This window comes from Mobula birostris, chromosome 6 (genome assembly GCF_030028105.1).
Source record: "Mobula birostris isolate sMobBir1 chromosome 6, sMobBir1.hap1, whole genome shotgun sequence".
Lineage (NCBI taxonomy): Eukaryota > Metazoa > Chordata > Chondrichthyes > Myliobatiformes > Myliobatidae > Mobula > Mobula birostris.
This window is the reverse complement of record NC_092375.1, coordinates 178,598,447-178,624,750: the sequence shown is the minus strand read 5'-3', so window position 1 is coordinate 178,624,750 and position 26,304 is coordinate 178,598,447. Positions and strand designations below refer to the sequence as shown.

General features: G+C 40.4%; 1 protein-coding gene across 8 annotated transcripts in view; it reads right to left on the bottom strand.

Moving 5' to 3' along the window:
- Positions 1-18,601, bottom strand: part of c6h7orf57 (chromosome 6 C7orf57 homolog) — a 73,587-nt gene extending 54,986 nt beyond the window's left edge. For 4 of the 8 annotated variants that reach the window (XM_072261976.1, XM_072261980.1, XM_072261978.1 and 1 more), the window contains exon 1: positions 18,500-18,601. In XM_072261976.1, coding sequence (XP_072118077.1) covers positions 18,500-18,587 — 88 coding nt within the window. In that variant the 5' untranslated portion in view covers positions 18,588-18,601. The other 4 variants (XM_072261981.1, XM_072261982.1, XM_072261983.1 and 1 more) reach the window with 4 other exon arrangements.
- Between the last annotated feature and the right edge of the window lie 7,703 nt (positions 18,602-26,304).

Below are 26,304 nucleotides of genomic sequence, written 5' to 3'. Positions count from 1 at the left end.
AATTATGAAGATACAGCTGAGTTACAGGGAAAGTTTTCCTGGCTTAAAAGGAACGGAGATGGGCAGTTGTGCAGATGGACATCAAATGCTAACTTTAATTAGAACACCTCTGTAAAGATTCTTAATGGAACCATGATTCGACTTTGAATTTGAGAAATGTTCATCAGCACAGTTGATAATGTGAAGCTATCTTCATTAAGTCAGATCCAACAGAACTGACTGATTGGCTAAGACAGTGATCCCTATCCAGAAAGAAAAAAATATTCCTTCTGTTTAATCTTGTCACTGTTACAAGGGTGCCAAGAAAGCCAAGAAGTAATCAGTACTTTAGTGAAAACCGAGCAGTTTAGTGTGTTGCTGGTTTGACTGCAAACACTACCATGACTTCCAAAAATGTCTTAGGTTAATTTAGTTAAAATATAGATTAGAAGTCATGCAGTAACCTCGTGATATGGGACTTTGGCAACTGAGTACCAAAGAGAGAAGATGCGAGAAGAATGTGACTTCCATACTTAATACCTACCTGTGTGGGCACAGAGAGTGCAAAATCTTTAGAAGAATCTCCATGCAATAAAATTGGCACATCCAGAAGGAGTCTCCATGACCCTGCTATGGTCAATCTCTTCCTGTTCTGTTTGGTCTGCTTAATCGTCCTCACCCTTCTTGTGGAAGGTATCAGGCACAGATAATGTAATCTTAATGACAAGCTTGCTGAGGATGCAGGAACAGCTAAATTAAGAATTGTCTCTGGAGAGCTTAGCCATGAATCTCTGGAGAGTTGCAGGGCCTATTTCCATTTTAATCTCTTGATGACACAGAGACTTGATTTTGAGGATCTCAAAATCATTTTCCTGCAGGCTGTGGTCGTAGCCATTAAAAACGAATATGTTGCATTAGCTGGAACATAGGGTCAGGAAAGAGGGCAAATATCTTACCTTCAAAGATTCAACCTCTTATCTCCACAAATCCATCTCTTACAGAGTAGTAAATGAAATACAAATGCTGAACTGTCAAAGAACATACAAACTTCCCTGGTACATACCAATGACTCTAAGAAATATTAGAGAGTGTGTTTAGTTACATGAACATTTAGTGTTGAGCCTTGTAACTCATTTAGAAGTATAGCCTATGCTTCTCTGAACTTTCACAAAATATGCAATTATTGAAAACTTGTATTTCTTTCTCTTGTCCCCTTTCTCTTGAGCAGAGACCAAGTCCGGTTTTCTTGAACGGAGAACAACTGTAGTTTCCCTAGTGCTGTCATGCAGATCTATTACGTAGATCAGATACTACAATGATAACTTGAAGACACTGACGTTGAACTCAGTGACACAGTCCAGGCAAAGGTGTGCTCAAAAGGTTGTAGTACTCTACCACTACTAATTGAAAAAATATTTATCTCAAATATTTTTTCAGAGAGATGGAGATAGCAGATTGGTCCCTGAACTATGTGATTATTTCTGCAGATATAAACCTGACTTCGCATCCTCTCTTGCAGATCTCAGACACCCTTGATCTGACTGAGATGGTTCCAGCTCATGAAGTACATCCTGTGGTACAACTGCAAAACTACTTTTGCCAAATATGCAACATGACAAATTGGTAAAGTCAATGAAGAACTTCTAATAGCTTTCTGAGTGACCATTCAGAAAACTAAGTATCAAGTAGCTGAGCAGCTCTCTAAACAGCACATGAAAACATGGTTCTCTGGATTTTTCTGAAACAGTATATGTCTATTTCAGCTTCAAATACTCCAGATGAACATTTCACTATGAATAGTATCATTGAGTAATAGAGCACAGAAACAGGTCTTTAGACCCAGCATGTCCATATCGACCACAACATCCTCCCTGCATGTCCCAGTTACCCACGTTCAGCCCCTAATCCTCCAAAGCCCTCCCACCCACATATCCAGTCAAATACCTCTCAAGTGTCATAATTGTGCTTGCTTCTACCACTTCCTCTGGTAGCTCATTCCAGATACTCAGTACCCTCTGTGTTAAGAGGTTATCTCTCAGATCTCTTCTCTCTAATCTTGTATCTGTGCCCTCTAGTTTTAGACTCACCAAGCCTGGGGAAGAAATTATGATTGTCCACATTATCCTTACCCATCATGAATTTATAAACCTCTGTGAGGTCACCCCTCATCCTCCTACACTCCAAAGAATAAAGACCCAGCATGGCCAAGCTTTCCCTATGACTCAGACCCTCTAGTCCAGGCAGCATCCTTGTAAGTCTCTTCTGCGCCTTCTCCAGTATGTATGTAATGCATGATGTAATTCTGTGTACGTTTTATGCATCAGACCTCCAATGCCTACTGGTGCAAAGCAGAACTAAAGTTCTGGTGGAATTTTGCACATTGGTAAATAAAGGATTGTGGTTTGGGGATTCAGCAGAAAATTGCATGATCAGATTTCTAGTTATAAAACTGTTGAAACAGAAAGCAGTGATAAATTATATGAATAGTTCTTCAAGATTTGCTGTGGATAGCTTTCTTCTGATGGTCACTATGAAAAAGAAGTTATACCAGAGGACAGGGAGCATTAAAATAAAATCTCCATCCAGCAAAGTATATTTTTTTTCTTGAACAGTCAAATATAATGACATCGCTTCAACACTGCTGGAGGTTTAAGTATTATTATAGTCCTCTGCTCATAATAATCCATTATTATATATAATGAATATAGAATTAATGGATAATTGACAAAATATAATAATTAGAACTTTTTTGGTAAATAAAGTGAGATGTTATATTTTAGATCACTTTATGATATATTCATATTTAGACTTATTATAGTTTACTTATTCTACCATTAAAAAAACTACAAATTGTTGATGAAATCAAATTAGATATTTGAACCAATGAATTCTGAAACTACCTACCAGATTGGTCAATGATTTTACAGTCATTCATTATACTCCTTCAGCTGATGATAGATTAATCTGGAACATCATAAAATAAATTTTACATTACCATCCAGACATACCTACTGATTATTATTGGTATAATAATTACTTAAGTTGTAATTCTAAATCCAGAAAGTTAATTCTTGCATGGGTTAGCTATAACGTGAAATCATTGAATAAGGTGTTATGTTGATTGTACATTCAAATTGCAGTTTCCTGTTACAACAAGAAATCAGAGCATTTACCAAAGACAGTACTGTACAATTGTCTTTTCTCTTTCATACATATGCACATGTATTCACAAAAACATTAGAAACAGAAATAGGAATAGGCAATGCAGCCCTGTTTTGCATTCAATTAAGTTATGGCTAATCTTCCACCTCAGCACAATACCTCTCGTTTGTCCAAATTTTAAAAAAACTATAGATCTCTGACATGAATACACTCAGTCACTGAGCTGAATTCCAGCTTCACTAACCTAGGGTGGTACTGTGTCTTTCATTGTTGAAGCTAACACCTTATTTATAATCTGTAACCAATGGTTCTAAGTGAGCCAATCAGAAGAAATATCTCTGTGTCAAACCACATGAGAATTTTTCATTTCAATGAGATTACCTCTCATTCTTCTAAACTCTGGAGAGTCTAATCCTAGTTTCCTCATATGTCAACCTAGTCTTAACCCAGGCATCAATCATGCTGTGCTCCCTCCAGTTTATCAGTCCTTGTCCATATTCCAGATGTAACTTCCCCAGGACCCTAAATAATTGAAGTAAGATGTTCTTCTCACACATTCAAATGCCCTAGCAATGAAGATCAACTTACTATTTGTTTACGCAAACAACAGGAATTCTGCAGATGCTGGAAATTCAAGCAACACACATCAAAGTTGCTGGTGAACGCAGCAGGCCAGGCAGCATCTCTAGGAAGAGGTACAGTCGACGTTTCAGGCCGGGACCCTTCGTCAGGACTAACTGAAGGAAGAGTGAGTAAGAGATTTGAAAGTTGGAGGGGGAGGGGAGATCCAAAATGATAGGAGAAGACAGGAGGGGGAGGGATGGAGCCAAGAGCTGGACAGGTGATTGGCAAAAGGGATACGAGAGGATCATGGGACAGGAGGTCTGGGAAGAAAGACGGGGGGGGGGGGAACCCAGAGGATGGGCAAGGGGTATATTCAGAGGGACAGAGGGAGAAAAAGGAGAGTGAGATAAAGAATGTGCGTATAAAAATAAATAACAGATGGGGTACGAGAGGGAGGTGAGGCATTAGCGGAAGTTAGGGAAGTCGATGTTCATGCCATCAGGTTGGAGGCAACCCAGACGGAATATAAGGTGTTGTTCCTCCAACCTGAGTGTGGCTTCACCTTTACAGTAGAGGAGGCCGTGGATAGACATGTCAGAATGGGAATGGGATGTAGAATTAAAATGTGTGGCCACTGGGAGATCCTGCTTTCTCTGTCCGCCAGACCTGCTGCGTTCACCAGCAACTTTGATGTGTGTTACTATTTGTTTTCCCAATTGCAGAACAAACAGTGATTCATGTACTAGAACACACGTCCCTCTGAACACTTACACCATTTAAGGAAAGTACTCCAGTTTTCGATTTTTTCTAACAAAGTAGATATAATTTTTCTCATACTATGCCCCTTTTCCATGTCCTTGCCCATTCACTTAGCAAGTATCTCAGCATCTTATTCAGAACACACACCACCCCATAGCTTTGTAGAAACGCTCTATATATTACACTTGAACTCCTCAACCATATTATGGATATAGATCAGAAGCAGCCAGGATCCTAGTACCAAACACAGGGACCTACTATCTAAAAATGATCCAGTTATTCCTGCTCTCTGTTTACTAACCAGTCCGCAAGCAACACTGGTATTAAATCTCCAATCCTATTGAGGTCACATCTTGTTCAGTAATCTCTTGTGTGGCCCCTTATTGAGGACCTTCTGGGAGTTCAGAAAAAAACATATCTTTTATTCAATTTCAGGATATGGACAGAACTGGCAAAGACAGCATTTATTGTTCATCCCCAAATCTCTTAGAGAAGGTGGAGGTGAGCTGCCCCCCGTACACCTTCAGTCTTTCTGGTGAAGGTACTCGCATGGTGCTGTAGTGTTTTGATCTAGTGACAATGAAGAACCATGCAAAATTTGGAAGGGAACCTACGAGTTCCCATCATTCAAATCTCTTGTCCTTCTTGGCAGTAGAGAACAAGGGTTTGGGAGGTGCTGCCAAAATAGCTTAGGGAAGAAATTGCAGGGCAAATTACAGATGGTACACACTGTAATCACTAGGTGCTGGAGACAGAGGGAATGAGTGCTCAGGCTGGTGGATGAAAGGCCAGTTAAGTAGGCTGCTTGATGGTGGAAAGGCCTTGGAGTATCAGGAATATCAGCCACTTTCCATAAGATGCCCAGACTTGACCTACTCTCCTTGCCAAGGTATTTATGTGGCTGGTGCATTTGATTACTATTTTCTGATTACTGTTGATACTGATGTGGGGGACACAGTAATGGTAATGTTATTGATTGTCAAGGGTATGTGGCTAGATTCTCTTCTGGTGGAAATGGTTGCTACCTGGCATTTCTGTGCAATGTCATTTGCATTTATCATCTAGATCTTGCTACATACAAGCAAAGGCTGCTTCACTCACTGAAGGGTTGCAAACATTGTGCTATCATTAGCAAAGATTTCCTCTTTTGATCGAAAGTTGTTGATAAAACAGCTGAAGATTATTGGGCCTGGGACAATGTACTTGCAGATTTCCAGGTTGGAATTGACCCAAACAACTATACTGGCTTGTGCAAGGTATTACTTTGACCACTGGAGTGTTTTTTTTCTTTGATTCCCATTGATTTCAGTTTTACCAGAGTATTGTGACGCCACACTTGGTAAACCTCTACCTTTATGCCAAAGCCATTAATTGTGGCCTCACATCTGGAACTCAGTTCTTAGGTTGACAGCTGGACCACAGCTTTGATGAGATTGGGAGCTAAATGGATCAGAGGAAATCTAAAATGGGCATTAAATAATGTTATGGTGAATAAAGCATTGTCAATAAGCGCGCCTATTATTTTGCTGATGATAGAAAGTAAACTGAAAGAAAAGACAGACTGGGTCATCCCCATCTTATCCACCATCATCTATGTTATAACCTTAAAAAAGAAATTTTCCAAACATGAATTACTTCTCTTAATTTCCTGATGACTATTATTATTATTATTTCTAAGTGTCCTGTTACCAGTTCTTAATAGTAGATACCACTCAAAGATGGTTTATATTTACAGTTTGCTTTGCTACTTCCTGTATTTCTAACAAAAAAATATGGCTTTACTTCTATCTTATGAAATTTTGATGACAATTTGTGACTGTTTTGTTCACTGGTTTTATTCAATATTTCTCATATCTGATTTTTATACTGATTTTATCCTTTCTCTTACATTGTTTTGTAATTATGTTATGTTAAATTGAAACAAGAGAAAATCTGAAGATGCTAGAAATCCAAGTAACACACACAAAATGCTGGAGGAACTCAGCAGGCCAGGCAGCATCTATGGAAACGAGTACAGTCGGTGTTTCGGGCCAAAACCCTTCAGCAGTATTTTAAAATAAATCCGTGTTTGATCCACAAGAATAGGTATAAATGCTCAATATTTAGTACATAAATTGTGCAGCTAGAGGCTATAACAATGTTGCTACTGGGGCTAGGACAGTTAATGTACAGTGCAATATATGTCTATGCAATGTACAGTGAAAAGAGTTGTTTAATGTGATAAAAAAATTATTGTCTTGGCTTTGCCAGCTTTTGTCATGACTCTTGACATTCCTTAACAATTCTTCAAGCAGATCTACTGGGGACATTAAAGCTTTTCCTCAGTCAATATGGAGTTCAATTTTATATTGACAACATTTCAGATATTTTTAATTTCAGATTTCCACCCTTCATTTCACATTTACTTATTCCTTTATTCATTTTACATATCTTATTTTATCATTTAATCTCTCCTGCCTTTCAATTCCAAAGACTTCACAACTGATCTCTCCTTTAAAAATTCCCATTTCTGCCTTTTTACTGCAAATGCTTAAAAAAGCTAGTGAGTTTCTCGCTGAAATCAATTTGTGATGTAAGTTCCTTGTCCTGAAATCTGAACTGTTTCTTTCTTCACAGACATGGCCTGATCTGCAAAATATTTCTGGAAATTTTTCTTTATATTTCACATTTTTAGTATCTACAATATCTTGCAGATGATCTAGCAAGGTCAACTCATAAATCACACAGTAAATCCTTCATTTGATCCTTCTCACTTTTCTTGTTCTCACTTTAAGAGTCAGCTTCTATGAATAGGTCTGCAGATACAATGATTAAAAACTTAAAAGCTCTTTATCTTAGACAAAGCATGTAATGGGGAAAATAATCTTTGCATTGACCATAAGAGGGTTCTTGTCTGCATCACATCACTTCGGAACAAATCTATTGAATAGATTAGTTTACAAGTAGGGTTATTTATGGAAATGAGTAAAATACGCAGCACATTGAGTTATCTTATATAAAACCAGGGGGTTTGAAACAAGTTGCAAGAGCTTCAGCTCAATAAAAAACTGGAGGTGTTCATTAATTTTTCTTACAGTATATAATTTAAGTGGAATTATTTCTCTGTTTCCAATAAGCAAACATTTTCAAGAACAGAAGGAAATAATGCATTTGCACAAATCTGAAAGCATAAGTTACAGATCTTATCCTAATGTAAATCCTTTGACACATGGAATGTGCTGACTTTTTATACCTTTAATAGGCATTGGTGTTGGCAGTCCTCAGAACAATACCACAAGACTTGGAAGCTATAAATATAAAGGCATGTGGCATCTGTTGAATCTAAATATATCTTGGTTATTTTGATAGTTTAAAATTCATAGCAGACATTTGACATGAGGTATTCACTGCTAGTTCAATGTTTCATCTATTATTTCATTAGCTTATTCAGCCTCCCTCCTGTAGAACATTTAATCAATGTGCTGTGTTGAAATGCTTTCCCAGCAATCATCTACAATATGAGATTGTGATTGATATTTAGATCATTATGATTTAGGAAAATAAAACTAAAAGAATGGGGGGAAATGCCTGCTGCTGATGGCCTAGAGTATTTTGTGGATAGCCAAACCAGCTATTAATTCTTTTCCATATCCCAGTCTTGTATAGAACAAGGAAATAAATTGCAGCAGGATGGATTCTCAGTGTAAAGACAGGACTGTCGGATGGGTACTCTATCTGTACTGTGACAGATATATGTGACATACAGATTGATGGAAAATAGGACAAGTACAATTCACTCTCATATGTGTGGTTTTCCTGCAACTGCCGTAGGCCCAATCTGGAAACTATGTCCCTTAGATTTAACCAATTCAGTTAGAATGGCTTGATGGTAGTGTTAGGTAATGGACATTGAAGCCTCCAATAGAAGTAATAGGCATACAGCATGGAAACAGATACCCTGGCCCTGGGATTCCTTTGCATGACCAGCCCTCTTCAGGTAATGCCACAGCTTCTCAATTGGGCTAAGGTCTAGACTCTGACTTGGCCATTCCAAAACACAAATTTTCTTCTTTTTAAACCATTCTGTTGTTGATTTACTTTTGTTTTTCGAATCATTCTCTTGTTATATCAGATGATGGACCGCTACCCTGACATTCTCCTGTAAAATATCTTGGTACGATTTTGAATACATTGTTCCCTCAACAATTGCAAGCTGTCCAGGCCTTGAGGCAGCACAGCAGTCCCAAACCATGATGCTCCTTTCACCATGCTTCTTAGTTAGGATGTGGTTTAGGTGGTGTTGTGCATTATTTTATTGCCCTTTTTCCTCCAAACATAGTAGTGTGCATTGCTGCCAAAAAAGTTCAACTTTTGTCTCATCTGTCTGCAGAACATTGTTCCAGAAGCATTGTGGAATATCCACATGGTCTTTTGCAAACTTGAGACATGCAGCAATGTTTTTTTTTTGGACAGTAGTGGTTTCCTCCGTGGTGTCCTTCCATGAACACCATTCTTATTCAGTGTTTTTCTTATAATGACACATGAACAGAGACTTTAGCAAGTTCTAGAGACTTCTATAGTTCTTTTGCTGTTACCCTTGGATCCTTTTTCACCTACTTCAGCAATCGTTGATTGGAACACCTGATTCCAATTAGCTTTTGTAGAAGGCATTATCCCAGAGGTTCCCATACTTTTTTGAACCTAGACTGTGATTGTTTAAATGATACACTCTGTATTGATGAGAAGAAGCAAAATTATTTGCATGTTATTAGTTTAGGCAGATTGTTTTTATATATTATTGTGACTTTGATTAAAATCAGACCACATTTTATGAGTAATTAATGCAGAAAAACAGGTAATTGCAAAGGATTCACAATTTATTTCCTGCATTGTACCTCACATTTATCTGGACAGAAAGCTATTTGCTAATCCTCAGTCCACATCTCTAGTTGATGAATATTTCCCTGTAATTTTCCATTATAGTACCACCTATTTTAGTATCAACCGCACACTTACTGACCATGCCTTGTACATTCACTTCCAAGTTGTTTATATACTGTAAATTACAAACAACTAAGGTCAAAGTGCTGACCACTGTGGCACACCACCAACCTGAGAAGCAACACTCGACCATCCCTTTCTGCTTCCTTCAAACGAACCAATTATGAATCCAATCTGTCAGCTCCGCCAGGATCTCATACAATCTAGCCTTTCAGGCCAATCTACAATGAAGAATCTTGTCAAAGAACTTGCTAAAGTCCATATAGACAATATCCAGTGCCCTGCCCTCATCTACCCTCTTGGTTACTTCCTCAGAGAACTCCAAGAGATTTGTCAGACACAACTTCCCATGCACAATGAGGAGCAGCCATTGTTGGAATGTGCCAGTGTTAAAGTGGTCCAGCTTTGACTCAACAAGCTTCGGTGAGAAGAGGCATAGGCTAGGACTTAAGCTTAAGAAGTTAGAGGCAGGATGGTAGTTCAAGAAGTGCGATACTCCTCCTGTGAGAGGTGGTATTTCAGGGTACCTAATGGTCTTTCTGATGACTACATCTTCAGGAAATGCACCCAACTGCAGCTCCTAACTGACAAGGTCAAGGAACTGGAGCTGGAGCTGGATGTATTCAGGTGCATGCAGGAGACTGAAAACCTAAGTGATGAGACTTTTACTGAGGTGGTCAGATAGTAGAGGAGTAACCACCAGAAGTAAGAGGTGTAAACAGTCAGTGCAGGATTCCCCTGTGGCTGTTCCCTCCAGCACCAAGTACACCCCTTTGGATACTTCTGGAGAAAACTCCTGTGCCATGATAGGTCATTTTCAGCACTGTGGCTGGCTTTGAGGCTTAGCGGGAAAGGGTAAAGTCAGGCAGAGTGATAGTGATAGGAGACTTGATAGTCAGGGGTACCAATAGGAGATTCTGTGGCAGTGAAAGAAAAATCAGGATAGTATGTTGCCTCCCAGGTGCTAAAGTCCAGTATGTCTCAGAGCAGAAGATTCTCATGAGGGAAGGTGAGCAGCCTGAGGTCCTGGTGCACATTGACATCAAAGCCATAGGTAGAAAGGGGGAAGAGGTCCTGTGCAGTGAATACAGGGAGTTAGGAAAGAGGCTGAAGAGCAGGACCTCCAAGGTAGTAATCTCTGGATTTCTCCCATTACCACATGCTAGTCAGGGCAAGAAAACAATGATGGTACAGCTGAATAAGTGGCTGAGGAAGGGGTGCAGGGGGCAGGGTTTCAGATTTCTGGATCATTGTTATCTCTTCTGGGAAAGATATGACCTGTACAAAAAAGACGGGTTACATTTGAACCGAATGGGGATCGATATCCTTGTGGGCAGGTTTGCTAGAGCCTTTGGGGAGACTTTAAAATAATTTGGCAGGGGGTTGGGAACTGGAGTGATAGGGCTGAGGATGGGGCAATTGGTATACAATATGCATTGTGTAGTGAGACAGTGCGGAAGGACAGGCAGAAGATAGGGCAAAATTGCAGTCAGTGGGATGAGTTGAAGTGGAACATGAGAGAAAAATTGAAAAGGTTGATGAATACAGGTGAATACAATGTGTTATATATGAATGCATGCAGTTTACGGAATAAGATATATGATCTTGCAGCACAGCTAGAAATTGGCAGGTCTGATATTTTGGGCATCACTGAAACGTGGCTGAAAGAAGATCATAGTTGGGAGCTTATCATTCAAGGATACACCTTGTATTGAAAAGACAAGCAGGTAGGCAGAAGGGGTGGGATGGCTCTGTTAGTAAAATTGAAATCAAATCCTTTAAGAAGAGGTGACATTGGATCGGAAGATGTAGAATTGTTGTGGGTAGAGTTAAGAAACAGCAAGGGTAAAAAGACCCTATAGGAGTCATATACAGTCCTCATAACAGTAACTAGTATGTGGGATATAAATATCAATGGGAAATACTAAGGGCAATGTTACAATAGTATGGGGGATTTCAATATGCAAGTAGATAGGGAAAATTAAGTTGGTGCTGGATCCAAAGAGAGGGGACTTGTAGTATACCTGTGAGATGGCTTTTGAGAGCAGCTTGTGGTTGAGCCCACAAGGGAAAAGGCAATTATGGATTAGCTGTTGTGTAATGGCCAATTTTGATTAGGGAGTTTAAGATAACCATATAACCATATAACAATTACAGCACGGAAACAGGCCATCTCGGTCCTTCTAGTCTGTGCCGAACCCTTATTCTCACCTAGTCCCACTGTCCTGCACTCAGCCCATAACCCTTCATTCCTTTCCTGTCCATATAGCTATCCAATTTAACTTTAAATGACAACACTGAACCTGCCTTGACCACTTCTGCTGAAAGCTTGTTCCACAGTTACCACCCTTTGAGTAAAGAAGCTCCCCCTCATGTTACCCCTAAACTTTTGCCCTTTAACTCTCAACTCATGTCCTCTTGTTTGAATCTCCCCTACTCTCAATGGAAAAAGCCTATCCACATCAACTCTATCTAACCCCCTCATAATTTTAATTACCTCTATCAAGTCCCTCCTCAACCTTCTACGCTCCAAAGAATAAAGACCCAACTTGTACAACCTTTCTCTGTAACCTAGGTGACGAAACCCAGGTAATGTTCTAGTAAATCTTCTCTGTACTCTCTCAATTTTGTTGACATCTTTCCTATAATTCAGTGACCAGAACTGTACACAATAATCGAAATTTGGCCTCACCAATGCCTTGTACAATTTCAACATTACATCCCAACTCCTATACTCAATGCTCTGATTTATAAAGGCCAGCGTACCAAAAGCTTTCTTCACCACCCTATCCACATGAGATTCCACCTTCAGGGAACTATGCACCATTATTCCCAGATCCCTCTGTTTTACTGCATTCTTCAATGCCCTACCATTTACCATGTATGTCCTATTTTGATTAGTCCTACCAAAATGTAGCACCTCACACTTATCAGCATTAAACTCCATTGGCCATCTTTCAGCCCACTCTTCTAACTGGCCTAAAACTCTCTGCAAGCTTTGAAAACCTACTTCATTATCCACAACTCCACCTACCTTAGTATCATCTGCATACTTACTAATCCAATTTACCATCCCATCATCCAGATCATTAATATATGACAAAAATCATCAGACCCAGTATAGATCCCTGAGGCACACCACTAGTCACCGGCCTCCAATCTGACAAACAGTTATCCACCACTACTCTCTGGCATCTCCCATCCAGCCACTGCTGAATCCATTTTACTACTTCAATATTAATACCTAACAATTGAACCTTCCTAACTAACCTTCTGTGTGGAACCTTGTCAAAGGCCTTACTGAGGTCCATATAGACAACATCCACCACTTTACCCTTGTCAACTTTCCTAGTAACCTCATCAAAAAATTCAATAAGATTTGTCAAACGTGACTTTTCACACACAAATCCATGTTGACTGTTCCTTTCTTTCTTTCTTTTTAAATCTTTTTTATTAAATTAGTACACAAAAAGTAAACCATGTAGACACTAATACACTGTTGCAATATAAATTTGCAAGAGATATTAATACACAAAAAAAAGTTAGTACAAACAGTGCAGTTTAGATATAAAATAACAAGGTAATAGTATACTAATTTTCCATACATATCAGTAAAGAGAAGAAAAAACCCCCCAAAAAAACCCACCGTGCAACTAATCTAAAAAGCAAAGCAAAGCAATGGGCTAACTAGGTAACAAGTAGACTTAAACAACTTAAAACAATCACGTCCTCAAACCCAACCTCCATTAAAAACAGTTAAAAAAGCAAGAAGGTAACAAATATAACTTACCAAGAATACAGTTTTTTAGATATCTCCAAGTTAGAGATTTCCTAAGTACTACACTCTCTTCCTTTCCGACGTTACCTCCTACATATATTTTAGATATTATAATTAACCTTAACCCATGTCAGAAAGGTGTAACGGCTATTATTTATAATACTATCATGAAACTTAGGAAAGCTCCATTCGATAAGATTAGGTCAGATTGGGAAAAGGAATTGGGCTTTATTATTTCGGCGGGTGACTGGGCGCATATTTTACAACTAGTCAATACTTCATCTATCTGTTCCAAACATTCCCTAATTCAATTTAAAGTTGTTCATAGAGTGCATATGTCTAAAGATAAATTAGCTCGTTTTTATTCTCATATTAACCCTCTTTGTGACAGATGTCATGGGGAGATAGCCTCCTTAACTCATATGTTTTGTTCCTGTCCTACCTTGGAAACTTTTTGGAAAGACATTTTTAATATTATTTCAAAGGTATTGAATATAGATATTTCTCTCCATCCTATTACCGCTATCTTTGGATTACCTAAAATTTCCAGTAATCTTTCCCCTTCAGCCCATAGAATGATTGCATTTCTTACTTTAATGGCGAAAAGATGTATTTTACAACATTGGAAGGAGATTAATGCCCCAACTACGTCCTTTTGGTTTTCTCAGACGATACTATGTTTAAATTTGGAGAAAATCAGAAGTAATCTTTATGATACTTCAGTTAAATTTGAACAGACCTGGAGACCTTTTATTCAACATTTTCATTTAATGTAATTTTTTTTCTCTTTGCCCATACTTACATTCCCTTCTTGCTTTTTTGACTGTTCCTAATCAGACCCTGTCTATCCAGATAATTATATATACCATCTCTAAGAATACTTTCCATCAATTTACCCACCACTCATGTCAAACTCACAGGCCGATAATTGCTAGGTTTACTCTTAGAACCCTTTTTAAACAATGGAACAACATGAGCAATACGCCAATCCTCCGGCACCATCCCTGTTTCTAATGATATTTGAAATATTTCTGTCAGAGCCCCTGCTATTTCCACACTAACTTCCCTCAAGGTCCTAGGGAATATCCTTTCAGGACCCGGAGACTTATCCACTTTTATATTCCTTAAAAGCGGCAGTACTTCCTCTTCTTTAATCATCATAGTTTCCATAACTACCCTACTTGTTTCCCTTACCTTACACAATTCAATAGCCTTCTCCTTAGTGAATACCGAAGAAAAGAAATTGTTCAAAATCTCCCCCATCTCTTACAGCTCCGCACATAGCCATCCACTCTAATTCTCTAAGGGACCGATAAATGGAACCCTTAGGAGAAAGTGATCATAATATGATAAAATTCACGGTATATTTTGAGAGGAAGAAGATAAAGTCAGGTGTATCAGTATTACAGTGGAATAAAGGGAATTACAGAGGCATGACAGAGAGGCTGGCCAAAGTTGATTGGAAGGAGATACAAGCAGGGTTGACGGCAGCACAGCAATGGCTGAAATTTCTGGGGGCAATTTGGAAGGCACAAGATAGAGACATCCCAAAGATCAAGAAGTATTCTAAAGAGAGGATGAGGCAACAGTGGCTGACAAGGGTAGTCAAAGACAGCACGAAAGCAAAAGAGAGGGCATATCATATTGCAAAAATAATATGTAGTTAGAGGATGGGGAAACTTTTAAAAACCAACAGAGGACAACAAAAAAATTTAAGGAGAGAAGAGATTAAATATTAAGGTAATCTAACCAATAATATAAAAGAGGGTACCAAAAGTTTTTTCAGATATATTAAGGGTAAAAGAGGGGTGAGAATGGATATTGGACTACTGAAAAATGATGCTGAAGAGGTAGTAACAGGGGATAAAGAAATGGCAGATGAACAGTAATTTTTTTACATTCGTCTTCACTGTGGAAGGCACTAGCTGTGTGCCAGAAATTTGAGAGTGTCAGGAGGCAGAAGTGAGTGTAGTTGATATTACTAACGAGAAAGTGCTTTGGAAGCTGAAAGGTCTGAAGATGGATAAGTCACCTGGATCAAATGGACTACACCACAGAGTTCTGAAAGAGGTAGCTGAAGAGAACGGGAAATTTGCAAATTTCATTCTACTGGGGGGGTGGCAGAAGAAAGGAAATTATAGGTCAGTTACCTTGACTTCACTGGTTTGGAAGATGTTGGCAGTGGGGCCCAGTCCGGAGAATGAGAAACGAACCGATATTTGGCTGATTTAAGTACTGGGTTAAATTAAAAATATCAGGGTGCTGGAGTTGGAGGCAAGGGAGGGGCTGATGTTTAGCTCGCTGCTCGTCAAGGTTTACTTGTCTCTGTGCTGAACTGAGACTGTAGCCTGCAACTAACAGGCTCCTGGATAAGCTGTGACTGGCTTCGTGGCTGTCAACTCACTTTTGTGAATTTTAGTTCTGAATGTCATTTTTGTTGCTTGCATGACTTGATTTTTTTCCACATTGGGTGTTCGATGGTATTCTTTTTTAATGGGTTCTATTGCGTTTCTTTGTTTCGTGGCTACCTGTAAGGAGACAAATCTCAAGATTGTATATCATACCTTGATAATAAATGCACTTTGAACTTTGTTGGAATTCTTTGAGAAAATAACAGGGAGGATAGACAAAGGAGAGTCAATGGATATTGTCTACTTGCATTTTCAGAAGGCCTTTGACAAGCTGCCACACATGAGGCTGCTTAACAAGATAACAGCCCATGGTATTACAGGAAAGATACTGGCATGGATAGAAGATTGGCTGACTGGCCGGAGGCAAAGACTGGGAAGGCCTATTCTGGCTGGCTCCCAGTGACAAGTGGTATTCTGCGGGGCTCAGTACCGGTATCATTTCTTTTCACGTAAAATGTCAACAATACGGATGATAGGATTGATAGCTTTAAAGGCAAGTATGCAGGTGATAGAAAGATAGATGGAGGGGCAGGTAGTATTGGGGAAACAGGGAGTCTGCAGAAGGACTTGGACAGATTGGGAGAATGGGCAAAGAAGTGGCAGATGGAACTGTAGAGAGTGTATAGTCATGCGCTTTGATAGAAAGAATAAAGGTGCAGACTATTTTCTAAATGGGCAGAAAATTCAAAAATCAGACACGCAAATGGATTTGGAGGTCCTTGTGCAGGATTCCCTAAAGATTAACTTGCAAGTTGAGTCAGTGACAAGGAAGGTAAATGCAATGTTAGCACTCATTTCGAGAAGACTAGAATATAAGAGCAAGCATGTAATGCTGAGGCTTTATAAGGCTTTGGTCAGACTGCACTTGGGGTATTGTGGGCAACTTTGGGCCCCTTATCTAAGAAGTGATGTGCTGGCATTGGAGAGGGTCCAGAGGAGGTTCATGATTACGATTCCAAGAATGAAAGGTTAACAAATGAGGAGAATTTGATGGCTCTGGGCCTGTACTCGCTGAAGTTTAGAAAATTGGTGGGGGTGGGTGGGGAGTTATTGAAACTTATCGAATGCTGAAAGGCCTAGATAGGGTGGATACAGAGAGGATTCTTCCTAAAGTAGGTGAGTCTCGGACCAGAGGGCACAGCCTCAGAATAGAGGGAAGTCCACTTAGAACTGAGATGAGGAGGAATTTCTTTCGCCAGAGGTCGGTAAATCTGCAGAATTCACTACCATGGATGGCTGTGAAGGCCAAGTCTTTATATTTAAAATGGAGGTTGATAGGTTCTTAATTAGTCAGGGCATCAAAGGTTACGGGGAGAAGGCAGGAGTATGGGGTTGAGAGGGATAATAAATCAGCCATGATGAAATGGCACAGCAGACTCAATGGGCCAAGTGGTCCAATTCTGTTCCTATGTGTTATGGTCTAATGGACCCAGTGATAACAATGAAACGGATCTCCTTGACAGCGAAAATGAATATGTTGGGCAAAGTATCCTCTCCCTGTTTTCCAACAGCCATATATTTCAATGTATGTGGTGCTGGGCATCATTCCTAAATATCAGATGGTCCAAGTCTGAACACAATGTTGAAAGTTGACAATGACTTGTAAAGTTTTACACAATTATCTTTTTGTCCAAATATCAACTTTTTACATTAATTAAAAGGTTGCATTTTCAAATTCTATTTCCGTACCCTAATAGAATACAGTATATAAAGTACTGATGTGTTCCTTTTGGTAAGATATTGAACTGAATTGCTTTGTTCAGGTAAATTTAAAAATACTCCTTGTCAATTTTAGAAGAATATGACAGTATACCCGCCAATAACAACAAAAGTCATTTTTGCAGACTTGCTGTGTGAAACCTTTTTCTGTATTTATTTACAGTATGACATGGGCTATATTTGACTGAGAGGAGTTTTGTGGAAATATGAAGGTATACCAAACCCTCTTACCTAGTCCCTTCCCACAATTTAGTGACCCAAATAATCTTTCCAGGATAAGGAACAGTTCACTTGTACATAACAGGTTGCAGTTGGCCCTTACAGTATGGTCTACTCCACACTTTCTGCTTCCTGCACAATCTTAGACTCCTGTCCCACACCTTCCTTTTGTTCCCTCCAACTTCTACGCCCCCTCCCAAGTTTCTTTAAACACGTTTATCTTCCCGATTTACCAATTATGATGAACGGTTATCAAGTTGCATTATTATGGCAATTTTCCTCTCCACAGATGCTGCCTGTGATCTGTTAAGCCTCCCCTTCATTTTTGGTTTATTTTAAATTCCAACATTCGCAGAGAGGACCCTACCCATCCCGGATATTCTCTCTTCTCTCCTCTTCCATCAGGCAGAAGACATAGAATTCTGTATGAACTGTACGCAAGAAAAGTTTTGATTATCTCTGTGCCCATGGCAAGAATAAACCAATCCCAATTCTTGTTTTTTAGCTTATAAAGCAATCGTGCTTGGCCTTTGGACAATCAAATAGTTCAGTTTCCAGTAGGTATAACATTTCCATTTAAATTTCTAGTCCATTGTCTCTTTTCACCTTCTCCGCGGCTCTAACCCTTTCTCAATTCACCAGTCCCCAGTCCAAATCCCAAACATGGGTATTGACAGCCTTTGACCAATGGCCAACCAGCAAGCCCCAGGAAGTCCCTGTCTTGCTCAAATAACTCAGGGCATATACCACGAAGACATCATAGCTACCTCTAGTCCCCACTGTTTATACCGAGAATCGGCGAAGATCAGCTGCAGAAGCGTGTAAATAAAGGTGCTTCCCTCAAAGAAACGTCTGCAATGACTTCTCCCTTTGCTGGCGTTTCTGAACAAGGTGAGATACCGGGGCCACCGGAACACAAGGCCGTTACCTGCAGCTGCTGAGATTGGGGTCCTGTACGACCTGAAGTAACGACTTCGCCCAATGGTTTTCTCCGGCCACCGCCGGGCCGTCGCCATGGCAACTCCCAAACCGTGACTGTGGCAACCGAATGCGGCCCGGCTCTACCGATCACGTGGTCCAACCCACTCTCGCGAGTGACAGCGGTGAGCAAGAGTGGAATAAAATGAACACGCTCGACCAGGATCCTTACCTTCAGACGTCGGACTGTTGGATTTTTGTTTCAAATTTCCATCATTAAGGTGAAAAGTTTAAGGGGAAGATGAGGGATCGTGAGAGAGTGGGACGTGCATGCCAGCTCGATTTCAACGTTTAAGAGAAGTTTGGATATATATTGGATGGTAGGGGTTTGGAGGGCTGTGGTCCTGGTGCAGATCGCTGGGAGTAGGCACTTTAAACGAGTTTGCCATAGATGGGCCGAAGGGCCTTTTCCTGTACTGTACTTTTCTATGACTATGACTATCTGCAGCAATTTTTCTTTGGGAGAATTACGGTTTATTTTACAGTTTGAGAAATGGACAGACAACAAAGTGGGAATAAATCTGAGGATGACAATCTCTCACTAATAGGATACTTCATACAGAACTGCCGGAGTTCCAATTATTCGTGATTTCTTTTAACACTCAAAATGCACAAAATATCATCCTTCCAAGTTTGCTGACGGAACTAAATGCATTTTATTAAAGCAAATCAGATTTATCATCACTGACATGAATGTCATGACATTTTGTTGTTTTGCGGCAGCATTGCATCACAAAGATATAAATTGAAATAAATAACTAATACGAAAAAGAAAAGAAATAACGAGGTAGTGGTGTTTATTACCTTGGCGCACTTGTATGCAGGTTACTGAATGCTAACCTGCACGTTCAGAATGTGACTAGCTACGGCATTCTTTACATTTGTATTGCACTACAGGAGTGAAGAAACTTCATCACAATTGTGCGGGCCCTTGATGAAACTACCTGAAATATTGTGAGCTGTTTTTCCTGATCTAAGAAAGAATGGACTTGTTGTAGAAGGAGTGCTGCTCTCTTTAGAACAGGGATGAGGTGGAATTTCTTCAGCCAGAGGGTAGTGAATCTGTGGAATTTCTTTACATAGAAACATAGAAAATAAGTGCAGGAGTAGGCCATTCGGCCCTTCGAGCCTGCACCGCCATTTATTATGATCATGGCTGATCATCCAACTCAGAACCCCGCCCCAGCCTTCCCTCCATACCCCCTGACCCCCGTAGCTACAAGGGCCATATCTAACTCCCTCTTAAATATAGCCAATGAACTGGCCTCAACTGTTTCCTGTGGCAGAGAATTCCACAGATTCACCACTCTCTGTGTGAAGAAGTTTTTCCTAATCTCAGTCCTAAAAGGCTTCCCTTCTATCCTCAAACTGTGGCCCCTCGTTCTGGACTTCCCCAACATCGGGAACAATCTTCCTGCATCTAGCCTGTCCAATCCCTTTAGGATCTTATACGTTTCAATCAGATCCCCCCTCAATCTTCTAAATTCCAACGAGTACAAGCCCAGTTCATCCAGTCTTTCTTCATATGAAAGTCCTGCCATCCCAGGAATCAATATGGTGAACCTTCTTTGTACTCCCTCTATGGCAAGGATGTCTTTCCTCAGATTAGGAGACCAAAACTGCACACAATACTCCAGGTGTGGTCTCACCAAGGCCTTGTACAACTGCAGTAGTACCTCCCTGCTCCTGTGCTCGAATCCTCTCGCTATAAATGCCAGCATACCATTCGCCTTTTTCACCGCCTGCTGTACCTGCATGCCCACTTTCAATGACTGGTGTATAATGACACCCAGGTCTCGTTGCACCTCCCCTTTTCCTAATCGGCCACCATTCAGATAATAATCTGTTTTCCTATTTTTGCCACCAAAGTGGATAACTTCACATTTATCCACATTAAATTGCATCTGCCATGAATTTGCCCACTCACCCAACCTATCCAAGTCACCCTGCATCCTCTTAGCATCCTCCTCACAGCTAACACTGCCACCCAGCTTCGTGTCATCTGCAAACTTGAGATGCTGCATTTAATTCCCTCATCCAAGTCATTAATATATATTGTAAACAACTGGGGTCCCAGCACTGAGCCTTGCGGTACCCCACTAGTCACCGCCTGCCATTCTGAAAAGGTCCCGTTTATTCCCACTCTTTGCTTCCTGTCTGCTAACCAATTCTCCACCCACACCAATACCTTACCCCCAATACTGTGTGCTTTAAGTTTGCACACTAATCTCCTGTGTGGGACCTTGTCAAAAGCCTTTTGAAAATCCAAACATACCACATCCACATCCTTTAGTCAGAGGGTAGTGAATCTGTGGAATTTATTGCCACATATGACTGTGGAGGCCAAGTCATTGGGTGTACTTAAGGCATAGGTAGATAGATTCTTGATTTGTAAGGCCATTAAAGGTTATGGGGAGAAAGCAGGAAAATGGAGCCGAGAAGCAAAATAAATCAGCCTTGATGGAATGGCAGAGAAAACTTGATGGGCCGAATGGCCTAATTCTACTCCTATGTCTTATGGTCTTATGGAGTATGTTTCTCCTGAATGAGAAATCTAGGACCAAAGTGCACGGTTTGAGAATAAAGGGTAGGCCAATAGGACTGAGGTAAGGAGAATGTCCTTTAATCGGAGGATAGTGAAACCTTGAATTCTTTATCCTTGCCAATTGTGAAAACATAGTTGATATGTTCATTCAGAAAACGTGATCAATAGGTTTCTGAACCTTCCGGGGACCGGGGGTGTGGGGACAGTGCTGGAAAATGGCACTGAGGTGGAATGTCAGCCATTGAGGCTTTGCAAAGTAGATTTGAAGGTCTGTGTGGTCTACTGCTGTTCCTTTTTTTCTATCATATTTCTTATGTTCTTTTGATTTGGACAAATCTGGAACTATACACTCCTCATTTTACTTTTTTAAGTGCACACATACAGTTGGTTTCCAACTGAGAATAATGGAGATGTTTTATAAACAAGCACTCATGCAAACGCACTGCACCTCAATGAAACAAATTCTTCCTTTCAGCATGCAGTTAAAGACATTATCCAGGCACAGGCTAGTGTGTGGCAAGTAAATTTATTCTTACCATTTAAATGCTATCTTCAACTGTAGTGGTTCTAACTACTCACTTGTAGTATTCAATAACATCATCATCACCAAGTCCCCCATAGCCATTATCCTGGGGAATCACCATTGAATTTAAACTCAACTAGATTAGTGCCAATGAACTGTCAAAAGCAACATAACCTGCAGATCAAGATCCAGCTACTGTTCCAGCCAAACCTTTCCATCATTTATGTTGGGCAATTCAGGAGCTTGGTGGAATACTTTCCACTTGCATGAATGAGTGTAGCTCAAATACAACTCCAGAAAGTTTAATGCAAGGCAAACAGCCTCTTTCAGCGGCTCCCAATCATTTTTATGCCATGGATCCCTACCATTAACCGAGGGGTCTGTGGACCCCAGATTGGGAACCCCTGGCCTATTTGATGGGCATTTTATTCACCGACCTAAATTTTCATTTCCTTTATGACATCCCCCTATGGCGGTTGTGTATGCTGTTTGCAAAATGCAATGCAATTACAACATGCCAAGGCTATTCTAACAGCATTTCCCAACTCCATGACTGTCACCATTGTAGAGGATATGTCCAGCAAGCACGCAAAGAAATCATACTGCAGGTTCCACACCAAACTGCACACTACCTTGAACTGGAAAAGTATCACGGTTTCTTCATCATCACTGGGTCCAGATTCTGAAGCAAAAGCATTGTTGGAATACCTTAAACAAAGGGAATACCTATTTTCAAACAGACCATAAGACATTGGAGCAGAACTTGGTTGTTCAAAAGATATTTCTCAAGCATCAAGTCAAGGACAATTAGCATTAGGGTAATAATAGTCATGTCAGTGCTGCCTTCACTCTGAAAACTGAATTATGAAGTGCACACTGGGTTGTATTCATTGTCAGGCCAGCTGAACATAAATAGATTTTGTTTTAAAAAACCTAAAACATTTGGCAAACCAAGTGGAGTAAACATTGTTTTAAAATATATTGAGATTCTATGTAGGGAAGTTAAGATTTTTTTTTAAATGAGCCACGGAGAATTGTAATCTTAAAAATTTTCTTCAATTCGTGTTGTCTCTAATCCATGAATTCCCTGTGTATTTATTGGCAAGAACAAATATAACAGTTTTCACCAGTGCAGTCTTCCTACAGCTCTTCAGCAAAGTTGAAAAATCTCCTTGGTATAATGTTATGATTTCATTGCTCTGATTGTTAGGCTAAGTACAGCTCCAGTGCTGTATTTAATTTAGTTGTTGGCTGAACAAAGGTTGTGATGAGTCAGCATACAGAGGGGAAACTGAAAATATGGTTGAATGGTGCCACAACAACCTCTCACTCAAAGTCAGCAAAGCTAAAGAGCTGATTATCGACTATAGGAGGAAGAGGTTGCATATCCATGAGCCAATCTTCATTAGGGGATCAGAGGTGGAGAGGGTCAGTAACTTTAAATTTCATGGAGTTATTATATCAAAGGATCTGTTGTGGGACCAACATTTATAAATGCCTTAACAAAGAAGACGCAACAGCTCCTCTACTGTCTTAGAAGTTTTGCATAGACTTGTCATGTCACCCAAACTTTGACAGACTTTGTACAGTGCATCATGGCCTGGTATGGAAACACCAATGCCCAGGAACTGAAAGCTCTACAGAACATTGGTGGATACGGCCCAGTTCATCTCATGCATAGCTCTTTCTGTCATTGGGCACATTTACATGGAGTGCTGCTACAAGAAAGCAGCATCCATCTTCAAGGACCCCACTATCCAGGCCATGCTGTCTTCTCGCTACTATCATTGGGCAAGAGGTAGTCCCATACCACTAGGTTCAGGAACAGTTATTACCCTACCACTATCAGGGTCCTGAAGCAGTGTGGATAACTTCACTTACCACAGCTCTGAACTGATTCCAAAACTTACAGACTCACTTTCAAGGACTCTATAACTCGTGTTATCAGTATTACTTATTTAAGCGATTTGTATTCTTTTGCACGTTGAATTTATTGGTCTTTATTTATGTATAGTTTTTCATAAATTCTATTGTATTCCCTTCTTTTCCTGTAAATGGCTAAAAAAATGGATCTCAAGGCAATATATGGTAGTATTTGATAATAAATTTACTTTGGTCTTGACTTGTAAGGAAAGTATATTCCATTTTATTTGGCTTAAGTAATCTAGATGAAATGGATTTATCAAAGGTTTGAATAAGACAATGTGTAGATTTCCTAAATGCAGGTAAAAGTGTTTGTTGTATCTTTGAAATCCCAGATTGAGGAAGAAAGGATTTAGAAACAATTTGCTATTTGATTATCTTTAAGAACTTTATATAAAAAATACCGTTGATTGTGTGATGCCCTAGTTTCTGATGAGGTAAAATAAATAACACAGCTGATTGCTCTTTCACCTATTCTTTATTCTGGGAATGTTGCTAGCGTGAAGAAAATTTGCATTAGGACTGGGAACATAGCCTCTCCATATACCTTTTTACATTTAATCTTTCTGAGAAACTTGCAGCTCTAAATGAACCAGTTGAAAAGCATGTTGATTTCTTAAGGTAGTCAATATAAATGCATGTTTTAAATCATGCATCTGAGCTTGTTGCTGATCTGGCACCATACCTTGGTAACTAGTGGACTCTTCAATGCTGGTGCATTTAATATTATATTGTTGAATTCCAATTCTTCTCGGTTTGAAGATGACTTGCTTCCACTCCAGTTCTGTAGGTTCCAGTGTAGCTCATGAGGAACACACACACACACAGTTTCTGTGTGTTCCTGTGGATAGCGTTGGTGTTCTCTGTACTATCCTCAATGCTCTTCCACTCTGAGCAGACGTGATCCAGAATTTCCAAGGAATCAGTGCAGATGTTTCAGTTCTTCAAGAAAGTTCTGAACACATCCTTGAATACAATTCTCTATCCATCAGAGCATGAAATAGAGTGTCTGCTTCAGGAATCTGGTGTAGGGCAGGCGAATAATCTGACCAGCCGATGTGGCTGGCTGAGAGGGGCTTTGGTACTGGGTGTGTGTTGGCCTGGGAAAGGCACGAAAGTCAAGGAGGACACATTCCAAGTCAGAGTCATAGAACATAGAAATTGGCCCTTCAGCTTAAGTCGTTCATGCTGTGTTGCCCAGCGAGTTAGTCCCATCGCCTGCGTTTGGTCGTTAGTATTCCAAGCCCCTTCTATCCATGTGCTTACCCATGTGGCTTCTAAATGTTGCCTTCCTCAACATCTATGTCTGGCTGCTCGTTCCAAATATGGTACCACTCTCTGTGCAAGGAAGCCGCCTCTAATATCCCTTTTAAATCCCTTGCCTCTTTCCTTCAACTTATGCCCTCTTGCTTTTAGTGTATTCTCCCTGGACACCCTCACAGATGAGCACAGACAAATTGGCTTTGAATTTGTCTGTGCCCATCATGATCTTATCAGGTCATCCCTCACTCTCCTACATTTCAGGGTATAAACTGGTCTATGCAGCCTCTCCTTGTAGCTCAGGCAAAATCCTGCTAAATATTTTCCGCACTGTTTCCACTTTAAGAAGGTTCAAGAGGCTTCGGTGAGAGAGACAGAGGCTAGAGTGAAGTTTCTGTCAAATTCCTCTTCCTTTCTTTATTATTGTAGTGAGAATGGATCCCAGTGCAGTGGTGTGCTTCTCTTGCATGATGTGGGAAGTTAAAGTGACACGAGTGCCTCTATGATTACATCTGCAAGATGTACATCTGACTGCAGCTCCTGACAGATTGTGTTAGGAGTCTGGAGCTGGTTGATCTCTGGCCCACGTGGGCGAATGAGAGGTGGACAGACAGGAATGACCGTTAGGCACTCACACCTACGGAACAGATAGCTGGGTGACAATCAAGAGAGGGAAAGAGAATGGGCAGACAGCGAAGAGTATGAGGGGGAGAAGGGAGTCCATCGGGGGAAGCTGTAGTCAACAAAAGAAATGCTGGAGGAACTCACCAGGCTGGGCAGCATCTCTGGAAAAAAGTACAGTTGATGTTTTGGGCCCAGACCCTTCGGCAGGAAGGGTCCTGCCAAAGTGTCTGTGCCCGAAATGTCGACTGCACTTTTTTCCATAGATGCTGCCTGGCCTGCTGAGTTCCGCCAGCAGTTTGTGTGTGTTGCTTGGATTTCCAGTACCTGCAGGTTTTCTCTTGTTTGTAATTGGGGAAGCTGTAGTGACCAGGGGTTTCTGGCACTGAGTCTGACTCTGTGGCTCAGAAGGGACAGAGAGTTGGGTAAAAAGGAAAGGGTGGTGATGGGAGATTCAATAGTTAGGGGAACAGTCGGGAGACTCTGTGGACATGAGAAGGTCTTAGCGAGTAGGATTAAGGAAAACCTTAAAGCGTTCTACATGTACATAAAGAACAGGATGATAACTAGAGTGAGGATAGGACCAATCAGGGGTAGAACAGGAAATGAGTGCTTGGATTTGGAGGAGGTAGGGGAGGTCATGAATGAATACTTTGCTTCAGTACTCACCAGTTCGAGAGACCTGGATGAATGCGAGGTCAGCGTAGAACAGGGTAATGTGCTGGAACCTGTCAAGGGTGAGGAAGAAGATGAGCTGGAAGTTTTGAAAAACATTAGCATAGGTAAGTCCCTAGGACTGGGTTGGATATACTCCACATTTGTGCAGGAAGCTGTGCAGTTGATTATGACCCTTGTGTCCTCACTGGCCACAGGAGTAGTACCG